Source organism: Rattus rattus, chromosome 8, assembly GCF_011064425.1.
Source record: "Rattus rattus isolate New Zealand chromosome 8, Rrattus_CSIRO_v1, whole genome shotgun sequence".
In the NCBI taxonomy this organism is placed as follows: domain Eukaryota; kingdom Metazoa; phylum Chordata; class Mammalia; order Rodentia; family Muridae; genus Rattus; species Rattus rattus.
In genome coordinates this window covers 72295776-72310834 of record NC_046161.1, presented here as the reverse complement: position 1 = coordinate 72310834, position 15059 = coordinate 72295776, and the positions used below count along the sequence as shown (strand labels likewise).

General features: G+C 46.1%; 1 protein-coding gene and 1 non-coding gene across 2 annotated transcripts; both read right to left on the bottom strand.

The window, feature by feature from the left end:
• Positions 1-1412: 1412 nt before the first annotated feature.
• Positions 1413-14584, bottom strand: Gcm1 (glial cells missing transcription factor 1). Its single transcript, XM_032911145.1, has 6 exons — positions 14536-14584; positions 12587-12770; positions 6498-6750; positions 5124-5236; positions 3931-4059; positions 1413-2185 (listed from the first exon to the last, which is right to left on the bottom strand). The coding sequence occupies exons 2-6, from the start codon at positions 12659-12661 to the stop codon at positions 1445-1447; spliced, it is 1311 nt and encodes a 436-aa protein (XP_032767036.1). The 5' UTR covers positions 12662-12770; positions 14536-14584; the 3' UTR covers positions 1413-1444.
• On the bottom strand, positions 4050-4197 carry LOC116908446. The gene has a single exon (XR_004388969.1). It is a non-coding gene; the product is annotated as a U4 spliceosomal RNA (small nuclear RNA).
• Positions 14585-15059: the final 475 nt, after the last annotated feature.

The following is a 15059-nucleotide window of genomic DNA, read 5'->3' as shown; positions in this document are numbered from 1 at the left end:
TCAAATGGTGAAGATTATTTCGAAAACACCTGCTTGTGGCAAAGTTTGTTTCAGGTTTTGTTCTGGGCTATCTTTACTGCAAAGTGCTTCAGCAGAGAATAGGGGCTGAGTGGCTAACGAAGGAACAGAAGAAGCTCTTTATTTACCTGTTGGGGTTTTTGGTGCTGAGGTGAAAGCCCAGCCCAGCACCACATGCTGAGTTTATGTTCTGCTGTGTAGCCATGCCGCTTAGTGTCCACAAAGAATATTCGTTTGAGAAAGGGTCTAGTTATGCCGCCTGGGCTGACCTCGAACTCAGGATCCGTCTGCCTCAGCCTCCTGAGTTCTGGGATTACAGGTGTGCACGGCTATGCCTGACAAAGCTTTGCTGTTGAAATTTGTTGCTGAGGATTGAACCCAGGGCCTTTAACATCTTGAGCCCAGTCTCAACCATCAAGCTATATCTCCAGCCCTTTACCAAGACTTTAAACAAAAATTCCTCACACGCAAGCCTGACATGGAGACACTGTAAGGGATAAAAACGAAGAGCACACAATCTTAGCCCTAGTGGAAGATTCTAGAGGAGGAGAAGGAGGAGAGGCGGCTCCCAATCTCTTCCTCTGTCCCCTTGTTTTCTGTTCTTCATAAATAGGATAAGGTCGTGCCTCTCGTTTTTATTCGTCACACATCTAGAAATCCCATTAAAAAAAAAAACTAAGCAAAGAATTAAACACTTCCTTGGTGAAGCGTTCAACCTCACATCTCCATAGCTCTTCTGTCGTCTTTCTGTTCCTTCATTTTCCGCTCCCAAAGAGCAGAAAGGGAATGCCAAGCTGACATGCATAAGCCATAAGAAGACCTCTCCATTGAGTCTGAGGTCCACATCATTAAAAAAACAAAACAAAACAAAAACAAAAACAAAAAAACCCCAAAAAACAAAAAAACCAAAAACCAAAAACCAAAAACCAAAAGACCTCTTCAGATAGCTCTGCTGAGGGCCTAAATCAGCACTCGGACAGAGCCACCAGAGACCAGTTTGCCCCAAAACCAAGTGCTTTTTTAAAAAAGACTTTTTCTTTTCTTTTTTTCCCCATCTTTTTCTTTCTTTCTCTTCTTTCGTTTTTTTCTTTTCTTTTTGTCAGAGGAGGTGTTGAGACAGGGTCTCTCTACATAGTCCTGGCTCTCCTGGAACTCACTACGTAGACTGGGCTGGCCTTGAACTCACAAAGATCCAACTGCCTCTGTCTCCTGAGTGCTGGGATCAGAGGCATGGTGTCACCTGACATGGTGACTTCCTATTCCTTACTGAGGATAAACACGCTCCAGTGAGAAGGCCTTGTCTACTGTTTGTTACAATTGGTTCCAACATCCCTCGCAGGCTATGCCGTGAAACCCATCTTCTAAGGAAATTCTGCCGAGCCCTTTAATGAATCATGATGGGGAGAGCAGGAAAGCGGGCTCTGAGTTATTTTAAAGAACAGAGGTTTAGGAGCATCTCGTTGTTGAAGTGATCCAAGCCCATGCACGCCATCTCTTCATCGAAATCCCACCTGTTGCTCTTACCAGGCAGCGTGTACTGCTGCTGAGGATGAGAGCCGTAAGCGAGCAGAAAGGGGTCCTGCTGAGGGGAGTGGTACGAGACGGAAGGCACATAGCTGCTGAAATCCACAGGAGCTTTCTCTTCGTAAGGCTCACCTCCGGGATTGGTCCACAAGGGATGATGGCCGGGTTGAGCTGCAGGAAGCTCCAGTGGAGCCTGTTGGGGAGAGTGCTCCAAAGAGCTCTGGGAGGGAAGGTAGTCACAGGGCCAGCTGGCCACAGGCAGAGGGTAGGGCGGATAGTAGGTGTCGTCAGTAGGATTTCTCCCGAAGACGGCATTTTTATTCCAGGTCTGTGCTTCATCATAATCTCCGTACACCCCGGGGACAGGAGGCTGGAACTGGTCTTCAGTGCTGTAGACCCTACTGCTGGAGAACTTATATCTCTCATAGAGCTTCGTGGGATCTAAGGTGGAAGTTGGATCTTCTAGCTCAGTGGTTCCCCCCAAGTCATAGCTCTTGGGGAAGGACAGGCAATCATTCAGGGAGTTCTGCTGGGGAGCGTTAGCTATTAAAGGTGTGCTGTAACCGCTGGGCAGTTGGACGCCTTCCTGGAATGACCAAGTTAAAGGTAAACTTCCCTGACTCGGGATTTCACCTGGGAGACCCTGGAAAGGGAAATGAGCACCCACGTTAATAAGTTAGGCAAATCCACCTGGCTACCTCAGGTACCCCTGAGTTATTCTGCAAAAATCCCTCGATAAGATTGCCCTCATTCTTTGCATACTTCAAGCACAGACACAGCCTCTCCACTGTTGCTGAGGACCGGAGAGAAGAGGCCGACTCCTTATTCCTGTGCACAGAATAGAACAACTTTCTCATCTGTAAAGAGCTGGAAGCACCCTGTGGACACACTGGGTGTTTAATATACCTCATGCTCAGACATCAGATACCTGTCTTTTTGAGGCATTTATAAGGGGCTATTTAAGGTAAACAAGCAAAGAAACAAACCCGGAGGCTTCCAAGATTTGTGCTAGTCCTGCTACAACTCACAGGGCTAGCCCTCACTCCCATCTCTGCCTCTCCCTTTTCCTTCGCCCTGACTTGGACTATTCTCGTTTTCCGTGTGAGAGACCAGGGTATTGTTGGGTTTGTTTTCCTCCTTTAGAGACTTTGCTTTGGGCTCATGGAAACTGCACGGAATAGAACATAAACTGGTCAACTTCAATGTCTTTATATAAATGAAGTAAGTATGTTATTCCACAGTTAGGAGAAGGAGCTACTAGGTAACTGTTAAATTGTTCTTTATGTAAGCTTTCCCCTCACAAGAGGGTAGTCTGAGGGGAGGGGAGAAAGGTTCCTGTTCCAACTAGAGTGGCTGAGATACCCTGTGGCTGAGGTGTCCGATGAGGACCGGTCATGTGGATTTGAGAGCTCAAGGTCCTTTGCAATGAACTAAATCACAATTTCTTCTAAGGTACACTTAGAGCTTTGCAGGAATTAGCATTGCCTCAAACAGACAAACTGATATTATGAAGCCATGGGGCAATGGGCTTCCTCACACTTCCCTCCACCGCTGGAGTGGCCATCGTTTTCAGAAATTAAAAAAAAACAAAAACAAAAACAAACAGTTTCATTATGTAGCCCAGGCTGGCTTCAAACTCTGCATCTTAAGTGTTGGTATAGCTCAGTGTCCCAAGAGCTGGTATCACACTAAAGATCACCCAGCTTAACAACTAAGTAGTTAGATCAGTGGTTCTCAACCTGTGGGTCATGACCCCTTTGAAGGGGTCACATAACTGATTTCCTGAATATCAGACATTTACATTACAGTTCAAAACAGTAGCAAAATTATAGTTATGAAGTAGCAATGAAATAGTTTTCTGGTTGGGGGTTACCACGGCACAAGGACCTGTATTAATGTGTTGCAGCATTAGGAAGGATTTAGAATTAGGAAGCGTGGATTTAGATGAAATTGGACACATTTAGGGTGGTATGGCCCTAGACCATCTGATTATCTAGACCAGTGAAGAAAATTATCTGTCCTAAGGATATAGGGAAATTTGAAAACAAAACCAAAACTCCAAACACATGAGGCCAATAACATTTTGTGAAGATTATTTTGATTAATTCCAAGTCTATTGGAACTAAGTCAAGCTTTTTGCTTTAAGATCTGTCATAGGGACAACGAGCCTATGATCATATGGAATATTTGCAAGCTGGTTTTAGTCAGAATAAGAATTAAGGGTAACATCTCAGATTCAGCTTGCCTGGTGGACGCCTGCTTGTAGATGGGTCAGCTAGAACAGAATGTTTGCCTTCCCTGGTCAGTAAAGGGCTGGGGCCATCTACCATGTCCACTGCTGGGGTTAAGGCTTTGCCGCACAGCTTGAGCACAATTGGGGTAGCTGACCTTCATTTCTGGTCTCCCCTTCATCCGTAAGGAGCTGGAGGCAGAGGCCATGTGCATTTTCTTCATGGCTCTTCGTGCCTCTGCTTCTAGCTTGGTCTCCGGCCTGGGGTGATCGTGCTCTCCTTTGGACTTAGGAGAGACAAAGTAGTGAGAAGGAAACAAAAGTTAGTAACTGGGAAAACTTTGCAACTAGCAATAGTTTTCAATTAGCAATAATCGCGCCTCAGATAAACCTCATTGGCTACCATACTGCCACTGCGCAAAGCTCAAAAGTTAGTCACTGAATTGCCCCTGAGAAGGTATAGCATAGCTTTCGTTCTCTGTGCTGTCCTCTCTTGTGATCCCAGGTTAGCAAGGTTGGCTGCTGCAACAGAAACTCTTCTGAAGCCCACCTGTGCTCCTGTCCTATCAGGTCCCTTCCTTGCGTGGTCTCTGTCTCCTGTCACGTCCCCACAGTGTGTACACCAGTGACACTTCCCTTTCACTCATCTCTGGCTTGGCGCTTACATACTTACTGTTAATTTTCAATCCTGCTTACAGAATAAGGACCTGAGGCTTAGAGAAAGGATGCCATTTGGATAACCTCCCTTAGTAAGCAGGGTCCTGGGGTTTCCACAGCCAAGCTGGGAGCCCAGTGGGGAGACATTCAGTACTTGTGTGAGCTGGCCTTTTAAGTGGCCGGTAGCTGGAGTTCAGCCTCTGTAGGAAGAGCTACATCACAGCTTGGCAAATGCCCCAGAGCAGGGCTATGTCTTTGAGAGAGCTGGTTTGCCCGTCTTCCACTGACAGTCTGACAACACCAGAGCCCGGTCTTTACCTGTTAACATCCAGGCCCCGTTAGTGTTTCTCACAGATCTTGCAGAAGCTGGGATTTCAAGGAGGAATCAAATTGATCACTGTGTGCAGTGCTAGGCTGAGTCAGCACTGGTACCCAAGCTGGGGTTTGTGGAAGGCTACAGGCAGGATGCTGTCTGTCCTGGTCTAGGGGTGCTCAGCTAGACATCACCCCTCCACAGGAGGGGAGCAGTCAGCCTTCCTGGGTTTCCAGTGCTCCACCTCTGGCGAAGTAGGGCATGTGGGCATTTGCTCCCCGAGAGGATGGGCACGGTATGGTACCCCAAACCACCAATAAAATCCCTCTATTAGAGAACATGGTAGACAGCTGCCCCATGAGTAAGTAACTGAAATTCAACCTGGAAAAAGATGAAGCGTCCGTCATGCCTCCAGAAGTTGGTGACTGGGAAGCCGCCATGGCCTCTGCAGGGAATTAGTTTCAGGGGTCCATTGCAGTTGGGACAGCTTTTCCCTAAAGAGGAAGCAATGGAAACAGCTATTGGGCCACAGCAGAAGAGGATGCCCTTAGGCCCACAGTGACTGGACATCCCAGGGCAGGGCGGTACCCAAGGTGTGTGTGGGACTTCCCCTTTCGGAGAAGGGGAGGAGTTAGTGGGAGGAGGAATATGTAAGGGTGGGGCTGGAGCAGAGGAGGGAGGGGCCCGAGATCAGGATGTAAGAGAATTAATTAATTAATTTTAAAAGAAAAGAAAGGAAGGAAGGAAGGAAGGAAGGAAGGAAGGGAGGGAGGAAGGAAGAAAGGAAGGGAGGAAGGAAGGAAGAAAGAAAGAAAAAAAGAGATAAAGGTAACTGACTATGCCCCATGGGCTGGCTCTGAGTCTGGGGTGCCCTGCTGGCTTTCAGCTTTGATTCCAGGATAGTGGAGAGAAACCCTGCACAGTCACAGGTACCTCCTCCTGCTGGATTTTACCCACAACTACAGCGCTCTGTCTACCAATGGCCAACTGGGATCACACATGCATACACTCAATAGCTGTCTGACAAGTGGGGTTGTTTTACAGGTGAAAGCATTCTGCAGAGCAGAGGCCCTCCCTACTTGTCCATGAATATTAAGTATTCTTTATATAGAGAAGATTTTATTTTATGATTAGTAACAAGACTTAAGGAGCAAAGCCACTTGGGAGAGAGAACACTGCCACTGAAATTTCACTAAGTTGTAAATGAGAGGAAGTTTTGAAGACACGCGACTGGGAAAGAACGTGAGTAACTGGAGGGGTAAAGAGGGTTAAGCGCAGGAGGCTGAGAGCATCTATTTCACAATCCAGTGAGTGTGATGAAAAGAGAGCAAAGACTTCCATGGGTAGTCATGGCACGAATCTGAGCGGACAAAGTTGAATTCACAAATTTAGTCCTGCTGTGCTACTCCTGAAGAATGTGTTCATTGGGATCTCCCGGGACTTGGGGGCCAGGCAGCAAGTTTGAACTAATTTCTCCTGAACTTCCCATGAGTCAATCTCTCTCCAAAGCAACAGGGACATTCGTGAGGGGGCTCTGCACATGACAGGCCTTGGAGACATAGACGGGGCAGGGGAGGGAACAGGAGTGGGGGCGAGGAGATGGGTGACTCCTCAGAGAGTTCTCTCTCAGAGTATCTTGTCTGTCACGGAACTCCAGTGGGAGCGTTGGCTGAGCCCTTGGTACTTGTCCACCCTGGCTGCAGCATCTAAGCAGACTCCCAGTCTCCCTGGCTGCCGCCCCCAAACCTCACTCACTCTGCTGCTTCTGCCTGGCTTTGTCACAGATGGCGGGTCTCAGGTAAATCTTGCGGCCTTCCTCCGTGGAACAGTCCCTGCTGCACACCACTACCCCCAGGCACGACTTCTTGAGGATCCGGGAGTTGTGGTTGTTGGTGTTGCGCATGGCCCAGCTGCTCAGATGGCGCTGTGCGCTCCTGTCGTCTGAGCTGTAGATGTGTTTCACGTAGGAGTCTGGCCACTCCTGGAACCAGTCAGTCTTCTTCACATTCTGACAGAAACAGAAGGACTTTGTTACAGTTTCACACAGAGTACCGGCCAGTCTGCCTCTGTAGAACCGATAAACGTAAGACATATCCGGGCCACAGGGGCAGAGCAAGAGGCCTTTGGTAAAGCCTTAACCAAATTTAATTCCAGCGGTGGCATCTGTGAGCACAAATGGTTCTTTTTTTTTTTTTTGGAGCTGAGGACTGAACCCAGGGCCTTGCCCTTGCTAGGCAAGCGCTCTACCACTGAGCTAAATCCCCAACCCCCACACAAATGGTTCTTAAACAGTTCTCGTGTTGTGGTGACACGCCCCTCCCAACACACACCATAAAATTATTTTCATTGCTACTTCATGGATTAATTTTGCCTCTGTTATGAATCGTAACGTAAACGCTTGTGTTTTCTGATAGTCTTAGATGACCCCTGTGAAAGGTCTTTTGACCCCCAAAGGGGTCGCAACCCACAGGTTGAGAACCTCCAGCAGCACATTAGCCATAAGGTGTCTGCTGTGTCTGTCAAGCATTTGGTCACTGCACTAAGGTGAAATGGAATTTAACCCTTCTGAATTTTGCTGTTTCTGCAGCCCGTGGTGATAACAGTGATGGCTATTTCTCAGCAAGAGTTTTTGATCAAACTAATCTCTCTATGCACTTATACAATAACTATGAAAAACACAGGGATGTGGTGTCTCCTACCACACTGCTTAGTATTGGATACCACGAAGCCGCCATCAACAGGCAATGCAGAGTTCTGGTTCAAAGAGGTCTGGAAGTGCACTTTTCCCTTCACGGACAGTTTCCTTGTCTTTCAATACTGCTCAGGCACGCAGAGGACTCAGGATGAGTCTGTGCGACTGCCAGGTACTGCCCTATTCCCTGCGTGTGAGCCTCTGACTGGACTCTGTTGTGTCAGGACAGAGCTGTGGTTCAGTCAGTCTGGAGTTCCAATTCAGCAAAAGAAGCAGCTCTAGAGGCTGGTCCACATCGCGCCCCCGTGGCTGCTCTCGCACTGTCAAAGCAGTTATCATAGCAAATTTCATGTTGATTTGAACCACCATAAAGTCATACCATAAAGAGGCCCTTAGGGCCTAAGTTACTTTGTTCACTCTTCTGTTTCTACATGTGTGAAATAGGAGTGGTAAGGCCTTCCTGCCTCAGGAGTTCTGGGGATTAAATGAATGCAGAATGCTTGCCACAGGGCACCTAGCAAGCTGGAGGCTGTAAATAAAACGGAGTCGCTGGGCGTGGCTCATTCTCCCAGGCTCCCGTGACAGATGCCTCAGATGGCAGATCCCGCCTATTTCTTAGAATGAGAGCCATTGTAGTTTGACTCTGCCCACCATCATGACTCTCAGAGACCTGACATGAAATAAGGACAGTTTTCACTGAGAAGATTCTCAAAGGTCATGGTAGAAGATTCTGGAAAAACCAGAAAAAAAAAAATCAAGGTACCAATTCTTTGCTTTCCCCACAAGAATGCACAGCACAGAACATTACTTAGCAAAGCCTAAGGATGTCTGAAGGCAAACATCAGGGTCAGGATGGGTGAGCTTCCCCTTGGTTAGACTTCCGCCCAGAAGGAGTGTGTAGCTGGAGGCACCCCTGCCGCCCAGCAGTCAGGGGCAGTCCTTCCCTGCCGGAAGGTGCAGCCAGGAAGGATGTGCTGCCATCATTCCCTCTCCTAAAGGGCACCCTGGCCACTGTGACCTCGTGTTGTTGTTCAGTGTCCACGTAAGAATCCCCATAGAACCTCGACATCCATCTTCTCTTTCTCCTGCTCACTTAAATTCTAGTCATCGCTTTCCAGCTTTCTCTTAAGGGAGAGCATAGCAGAATATACTTTGCTTTGCTATTTTTTTTTTTTTAAAGATTTATCGAATACTAGTACACTGTAGCTGTCTTCAGACACACCAGAAGAGGGCATCAAATCCCATTACAGATGGTTGTGAGCCACCATGTGGTCGCTGGGATTTGAACTCAGGACCTTAGGGAGAACAGTCGGTGCTCTTAACCACTGAGCCATCTCTACAGCCCCTTTGCTTTGCTTTTAAAGAGTTACTTTATTCCCTGATTATGTATTTGTGTGGACAGAGGTATGTATATGCGCGTGACCAGGGTGGGTGCTGGGAACTGAACTCCTAACCTGAGTTATCCCTCCAACCGCAGTAGGTTACCTTCGAGATACTTAAAATACAGATTAAAACTCTAAAATGTATACTTACCTTTAATCGTTTGAGCTATAAAGGATTGGTGGATTTGTATTACTCAAATGCGACATACAGGTATCAAGATAGGAGCGACAAGGGCAGACATTTAGAGGAAAGCATAGATTTCTTTGCGAGAGTCCCACCTACCCACTTCCACTGTAGCTGTTCAGAACTACAAATCCCATGAGCCAAGAGGGGTGAAATGAGAGCCCCTCTGACCTTCAGACCAAAGCAAAGATTTGTGTGCATGGAGAAGGAAGTGACTCTCAACATCTTTGAGGCTATTCCCCTGATATCCTAGTTTTCCACTTCCATTAGTTAGTAATGCAATGAACCTCCCTAAAGGAAGAGTGACCCCCGTGGAGCCATGACCTTGGGGAGCCGTAAATGCATGAAGCTCCTCTTGGCTGCTGCTTATTTATTCTGTCATTGCCTGGACGTTTAGAGAAATCTTTGACAACTTTTTCTATTAAAATGGGCGAAGTGGTGGATCCAGAAGAGGGAGGCAGTTCTGAAAGCCCTTGTAACTTACCACAGGAAATGTTTTAAAAATCAAGAACGCTGCTTCTTAACCTTGCTAGCAAGTCCCGGCAGACGTTCCCTTCTTTTTAGAACCTTTGTTAATTTAATTTCTAACTTTTCATAAAACACTTTCTTCTTTTTAGACACTATGTTTACTTTAATTTCTAACTTTTCATGAGTAACTCTTTGTTTTGGCTCTTGGTTAAGAAGTTTATAATTGAAAGGAGACACCCTTAAGTTTTCCAGTATGTCACATCTAACAAATTTGTATTTTTATCATCTCCTGGGTAGCATCATTAGGAATGTAATTGATATTTCTATGACCTCTCTGCATAATTTCATCCTATAATTTACTCAATCAGTACCTTTTAAGCTATATGAAAATACAGGGCACTCTTTACATGACCTTCATTTTAATTTAATTTAGTCATTTGTAGTTTTAACAGACTCTCATAAAATACATATACTGTTATACAAAACTAATAAAATCAAATTCTTAAGTTAGGTATCAACGCAATCACAGAATGAGCTAGGAAAGGTGGTTTTTGTCTATAATTTTAGCAGCGGGGAGGCTGAGCCATGAGAATTGCTTTCATACCAGCGCCAGCTTGGATCACACTGTGTGAGATCATCTCAAAAAATAAAAGGGAAAGAAAAAAGAACCCAAATTTTACATCATGTTACTACATTAGAATTAATTTTCATTCTTAGTATGGTCTAGTCTTCTATAGAGCAATTACCTTCCAGCATAACTAGTTTATTAATCCTTTATATAAGTATCTTCAAATAGATCAAGGACATCAAACACTCACAAAGCAAATGAGGACTCCTCTAGTCCAAGTTATAGACTCACAATGTAGCTAAGGCTGGCCTTGTGCTAGAACCATAGGAGCACCACACCATACCTAGCTTTTCAAACAGACACGTTAAGCAAATCTGGTAAAAGATAAGATGTGACTTACTAAAAACAAAACAAGAATGTAAGTCAGGCGTGGTGGCCCACACCTTTAATCCCATCACTCAGTAAACGAAGGTAGGCAGATTTCTAAGAGTTCAAGGCCATCCTGGTCTACATAGCAAGTTCCAGGCCAGCCAAGGTTACATAGTGAAACCCTATAACAACAAAGGAAACAAAATATACTGCCGTTTTGACCCTATAGATAATTTTTTTGGAGCGAATTTGCCTCTTCTGGGTTGCCTATAGGTGGATGGAGTTCTAAATGTCTTCTCAACCAATGTCTTTGCATCCAGAATTGCTCTCCAACAACCCTGCTACTTCCCACCTGAGGAATGACCATACTACAGGGTGTTTCTGTTTTTAGTTATCCCGCTGACTTTTACCAGCCGGAGGGCTTCTCTGTAAACAACCTTTCACCTGTTCCCTAACTGCAATATATTTCTAGAGCAAAAGTGCGTGTTTACCCTGGATTTCCCTGTGTGATGGCCTAAGGAGGCAAGAATGCTTTGGAGTTTGGAAATTCATTTCATGTCGGAATGGGAGCTGATTGATGAATGGTTCGAATCCTCTGTCTAGGAAGTGTGTGTGAGTGTGCGTGTGTGTGTGTGTGTGTGTGTGTGTGTGTGTGCATGTGTGTGTGTGTGTGTGTGCATGTGTGTGTGTGTGTGCATGTGTGTGTGTGTGTGTGTGTGTGTGTGTGTGTGTGTGTGTGTGTGTGTGTTTTATTTTTCTTTTTAAGGCTAACTTGGTCACTCACGTTCTCTGCCTCCTACGTGGGAGTATTATAGGCACACAACCCCACGCCTGGAAAAATGTACGTTAGCACACATGGCAGCTCTGCCCCCATGTTCAAGTCCCTCCATATCTGCTGACCTCAGCTCTCAATATTCTCTCTGCCTCACATTCTGGGGGGGGTGCAAGCATGACATTAAAAATAGGGAGGAATATGGGCCACTGAGCCAAGAGCGATTAAAATTTACTCTAAAGGCTTCCTAAGACAGCTGCAGCAAGTGCAGAACAAGTCAACTGCGTCTTCCAACACAAGTCCCGAAAACGAATGCTTGCCTGGCTTGGTGACGTTTATTTGCCCTCGGGATGAATGGGTATGTTTTTCTGCCTTCTAGTCTCCTCACATCCACCAAAGGGGAACTCAAGGAGAAATAGAAGGAAACCAAAGAGAGACAGAAGAGCATCCGTTGCCGTGAGAACCCAGAAAGGTGGTGAGCTGGGACTGGAGTTCCCAACCCCTCTGCCCTGCCCAGAACAGACTGGAGGATCAACCGTTTCAGAATTTGGTACTAGCGGACTCCAGGCTTACTAGTCACAGTCACATGCCCAGTGAAAGCATCTTTAGACACCAGGAAGAGAGGACAAGATAGGGCGATAACCATAGAAATTTGGTCCTAATTAATGCTTGCCATTAAATTAGAGTTCAAAGGTTATTTGCTAGTTGGGCTTGTGACTCCAGCACGTGGGAGGCAGAAGCAAGAGGATCGTGAGTTCGAGGCAACTTTGAGCTCCTTTGGGGGATTTCGGGTCAGCTTGGGCTGCTGAGTAAGCCACCCTCCCCTCCACACATACACACTCTTTCTTGCATGTGCACGCACACCGCAGCTATTTGCATAGAGGAGCCCAAAGGCAGTGTGATAAGCAAAGCACTCGTGGGTAGAGTAGGGACCACCCAATGAGCCCACGGACCATAGTTCCACAAGTCCTTCAAGAGCAGGCTGTGACCCCAGGGACACCACTCTTCAGCTGGTGATGCTGATAGCCCAGCATCAGGGTTAACTGTTAAAAGGACTACAGTAAAGAAGAAGCTATGGGGTCGGATGGCTTATGAGGAGTCAGTCCGCTGGCAAGTACGTGTGTGAACTACGCTGGCTGTGAACCGTGTGTGTGAATTGAGTGACCTCGCTTTGAAAGGGAGGAAGCAGTGCTTTTCTTCGGCTCTATCTGTTCTTGGGGTGCCGGGAAAATCAAGAGGCGCTCAAATCCTAGGCCTTACATCTCCCCTTGACATACCTCAGTTAGCTGTGCGGTGCAAGTTCTGAAGTAGTTCACCTGGCTAGATCTGACAGATTCCCTTCTAGAGCCTGGGGGCGTCAAGCATCAGGCTTCACAGCCTCCTGCTGGGGCGGTCCTGCAAGCACATACCTGAGGCAGCTTCATGTCGTTAATATCCCAGCTCAGTATCTCTTTGTCTTCAGGATCAAAGTTGTCCAGTTCCATGATGAGGTCGGCTCAACACAGGCTCTTCTCAAATCGTCAGAGATGTCTCGAGAGCTCGCAGTCTCAGAACTCTGTCCACGAGAGCAGCTGAAGGGCTTGTTTTTCAAAGCTAAGTAAATAAATGGTAATAACACAGATGATTTAAGAGATTAGAAACTACAAAGCCAGAGGTGGTGGCTCGTACCCCAGAGACCGAGGCAGGAAGGTTGTCATGAGTTCGGGGCCAGCCTGAGTTACAATGTGAGACTGTTTCCAAAGAGTGTGTGTGTGTGTGTGGGGGGGTGGGCTTAGGAGTTAAAAGTGCTTCCTCCTAAGCCTGAAGATAGAAATTGGGTCCCTGGAACCCAAACGGTAGAAAACCCACAAGCTGTCCTCTGACCTCGGCATGTGTGTGGGCCTGTGTGTATGCACTCACACGAGTCAATAAAAGTTACGAAAAGAAGAAGCAACAAAGTAAAACAATACAGAAAGAATCCATTTATCACCTGTCCTCCAGAAATAGCAATTTCATTGACGTTTTTGCAAGTACCAACTGCTAATGAAAAAACAAATTGCCGAAGCCACTAGCATTTGCTACAGTAGGCTTGTTTGCGGTTCCAACACCCTGGTCCCTTTTAGCCTCAGGTTGGTTTCCAGCCTCATTGCTAGACCTGGGTTATGAGAGCCTTAGGAGACATTATTGCCTGGAGCCACCCAGTTCTACATAAAGTATGTAAATTTACATAAAGAGACACAGCTAGCCTAGGATATTATCCCCATAGCAATTAATAGGTTCATAGATAAATCCCAAATACTGTCCGCCACCTTTCCAAGATCAGCTACCGCTCTGTGGTAACGGCTCGCCCCAAAACCATGAAATCCCTTCCTCTCTGCGAACACTGGCTAGCATTCCAGACCAACTGTGTGAGAGGGTCTCTTTTCTCTTTCTGACTTTGCTTCTGTGCTGAGGTGTTTGTGGTGCCGAGGATAGACGCTGGGGCTTGCACAGTTCACCCAGGCACTACCATAGCTCCTCATCTGTGACTTCTAGATAAATGCCTATGTTTAGGAAATAATTATTGAGCTGCTGGGAAAAAAATGGTTTACACCCCAATCCAGACAGCTTCTATGACAAGTAGAGAAGTAGTGAATATTAAAGTCCCTGCCACTGCCCAAGCTTGGAATTAGAATGGGTATGACCCATGGCACACTTTACACAAAATGGAACAGATTTTTTTTTTTAAAGTTGGAAAACAAGATTTATATCCTCAAAACCTAAAAATGTCATTTTTTAGCTAAGGCTAGATACTTGATTTTAAATTAAAAACAGAGGAATAAAAATTATACTCCTGGGTTGGGGATTTAGCTCAGAGGTAGAGCGCTTGCCTAGCAAGCACAAGGCCCTGGGCTCGGTCCCCAGCTCCGGAAAAAAAGAAAAGAAAAAAAAAAAAAAAAAAATTATACTCCTGGGTTGGGGATTTAGCTCAGTGGTAGAGCGCTTGCCTAGCAAGTGCAAGGCCCTGGGTTCGGTCCCCAGCTCCGGAAAAAAAAAAAAGAAAGTCTGTAAAAAAAAAATTATACTCCCAAAAAGTATAGTAATTTTTGAAACTTTACAGAGTCTTCAAAGAGACACGCACTTTTACGAAGTGAGTGAGGATTAATTTCGTGTTTTCCTAAAAATTAGGAATAAGGCATTGGGGAGGGGGAGGGGCTGCTTCATCCTGTCAGTAAGTAAACTCAATCTCTCCCCAGGATTAAAATAAAAGATCTAAATTCGTCAAGACTTCCTTTAAGAGTCATGACCAAAGCGTGTTCAGTTTTCATCATTTTTACAGACCACGAACTAGAACAAATAAAGCAGCGTACAGGCCCGTGGCCGGGGCCACGCAACTTACCCTGTCCATCTTCAGTGCTCCTGAGGCCTGAGTCCCTCCTTCTCGTTCAGCTTCTTGTCCAGGTGTCATACAAGTGTCAGCACTGGCTCAGGTCCTGCAAGTTCTCGTCATTTCTAAGTGGTCGCTGTTCCCTAATCCAGGTCAGGGTACATTATGCTAATGACTCTGGCAACCGTCCAATCAAAATCAAGATGCTTTCAGACAGGGACAGGTAGGAGTAGCCCAGCTCTTCTCAGGGTGTCAGCCACGTGATGACTATTCTGTGGTGTGCTTCTGAACTTTCCCCTCCTTTAGGCTAAGAGGACATCTAACTTAAAAGGATGTTGAAGAAAAAAACTGAAAAGAAATACAGATTTTTTTTTTCCTGATAGTTTAATAGGTCGAATCCAAGAGCGACTGTTTTACAGTCTGTGTATTTTATCCTGCCCGTGTGTGAGCTAGGAGGAAGAGAGAGAGACACAGGGCAGTGCAAACACCCAGGTGGTGGTAGAAATTTCTGAGAGTTTTTAGACAGCTAACAGCCC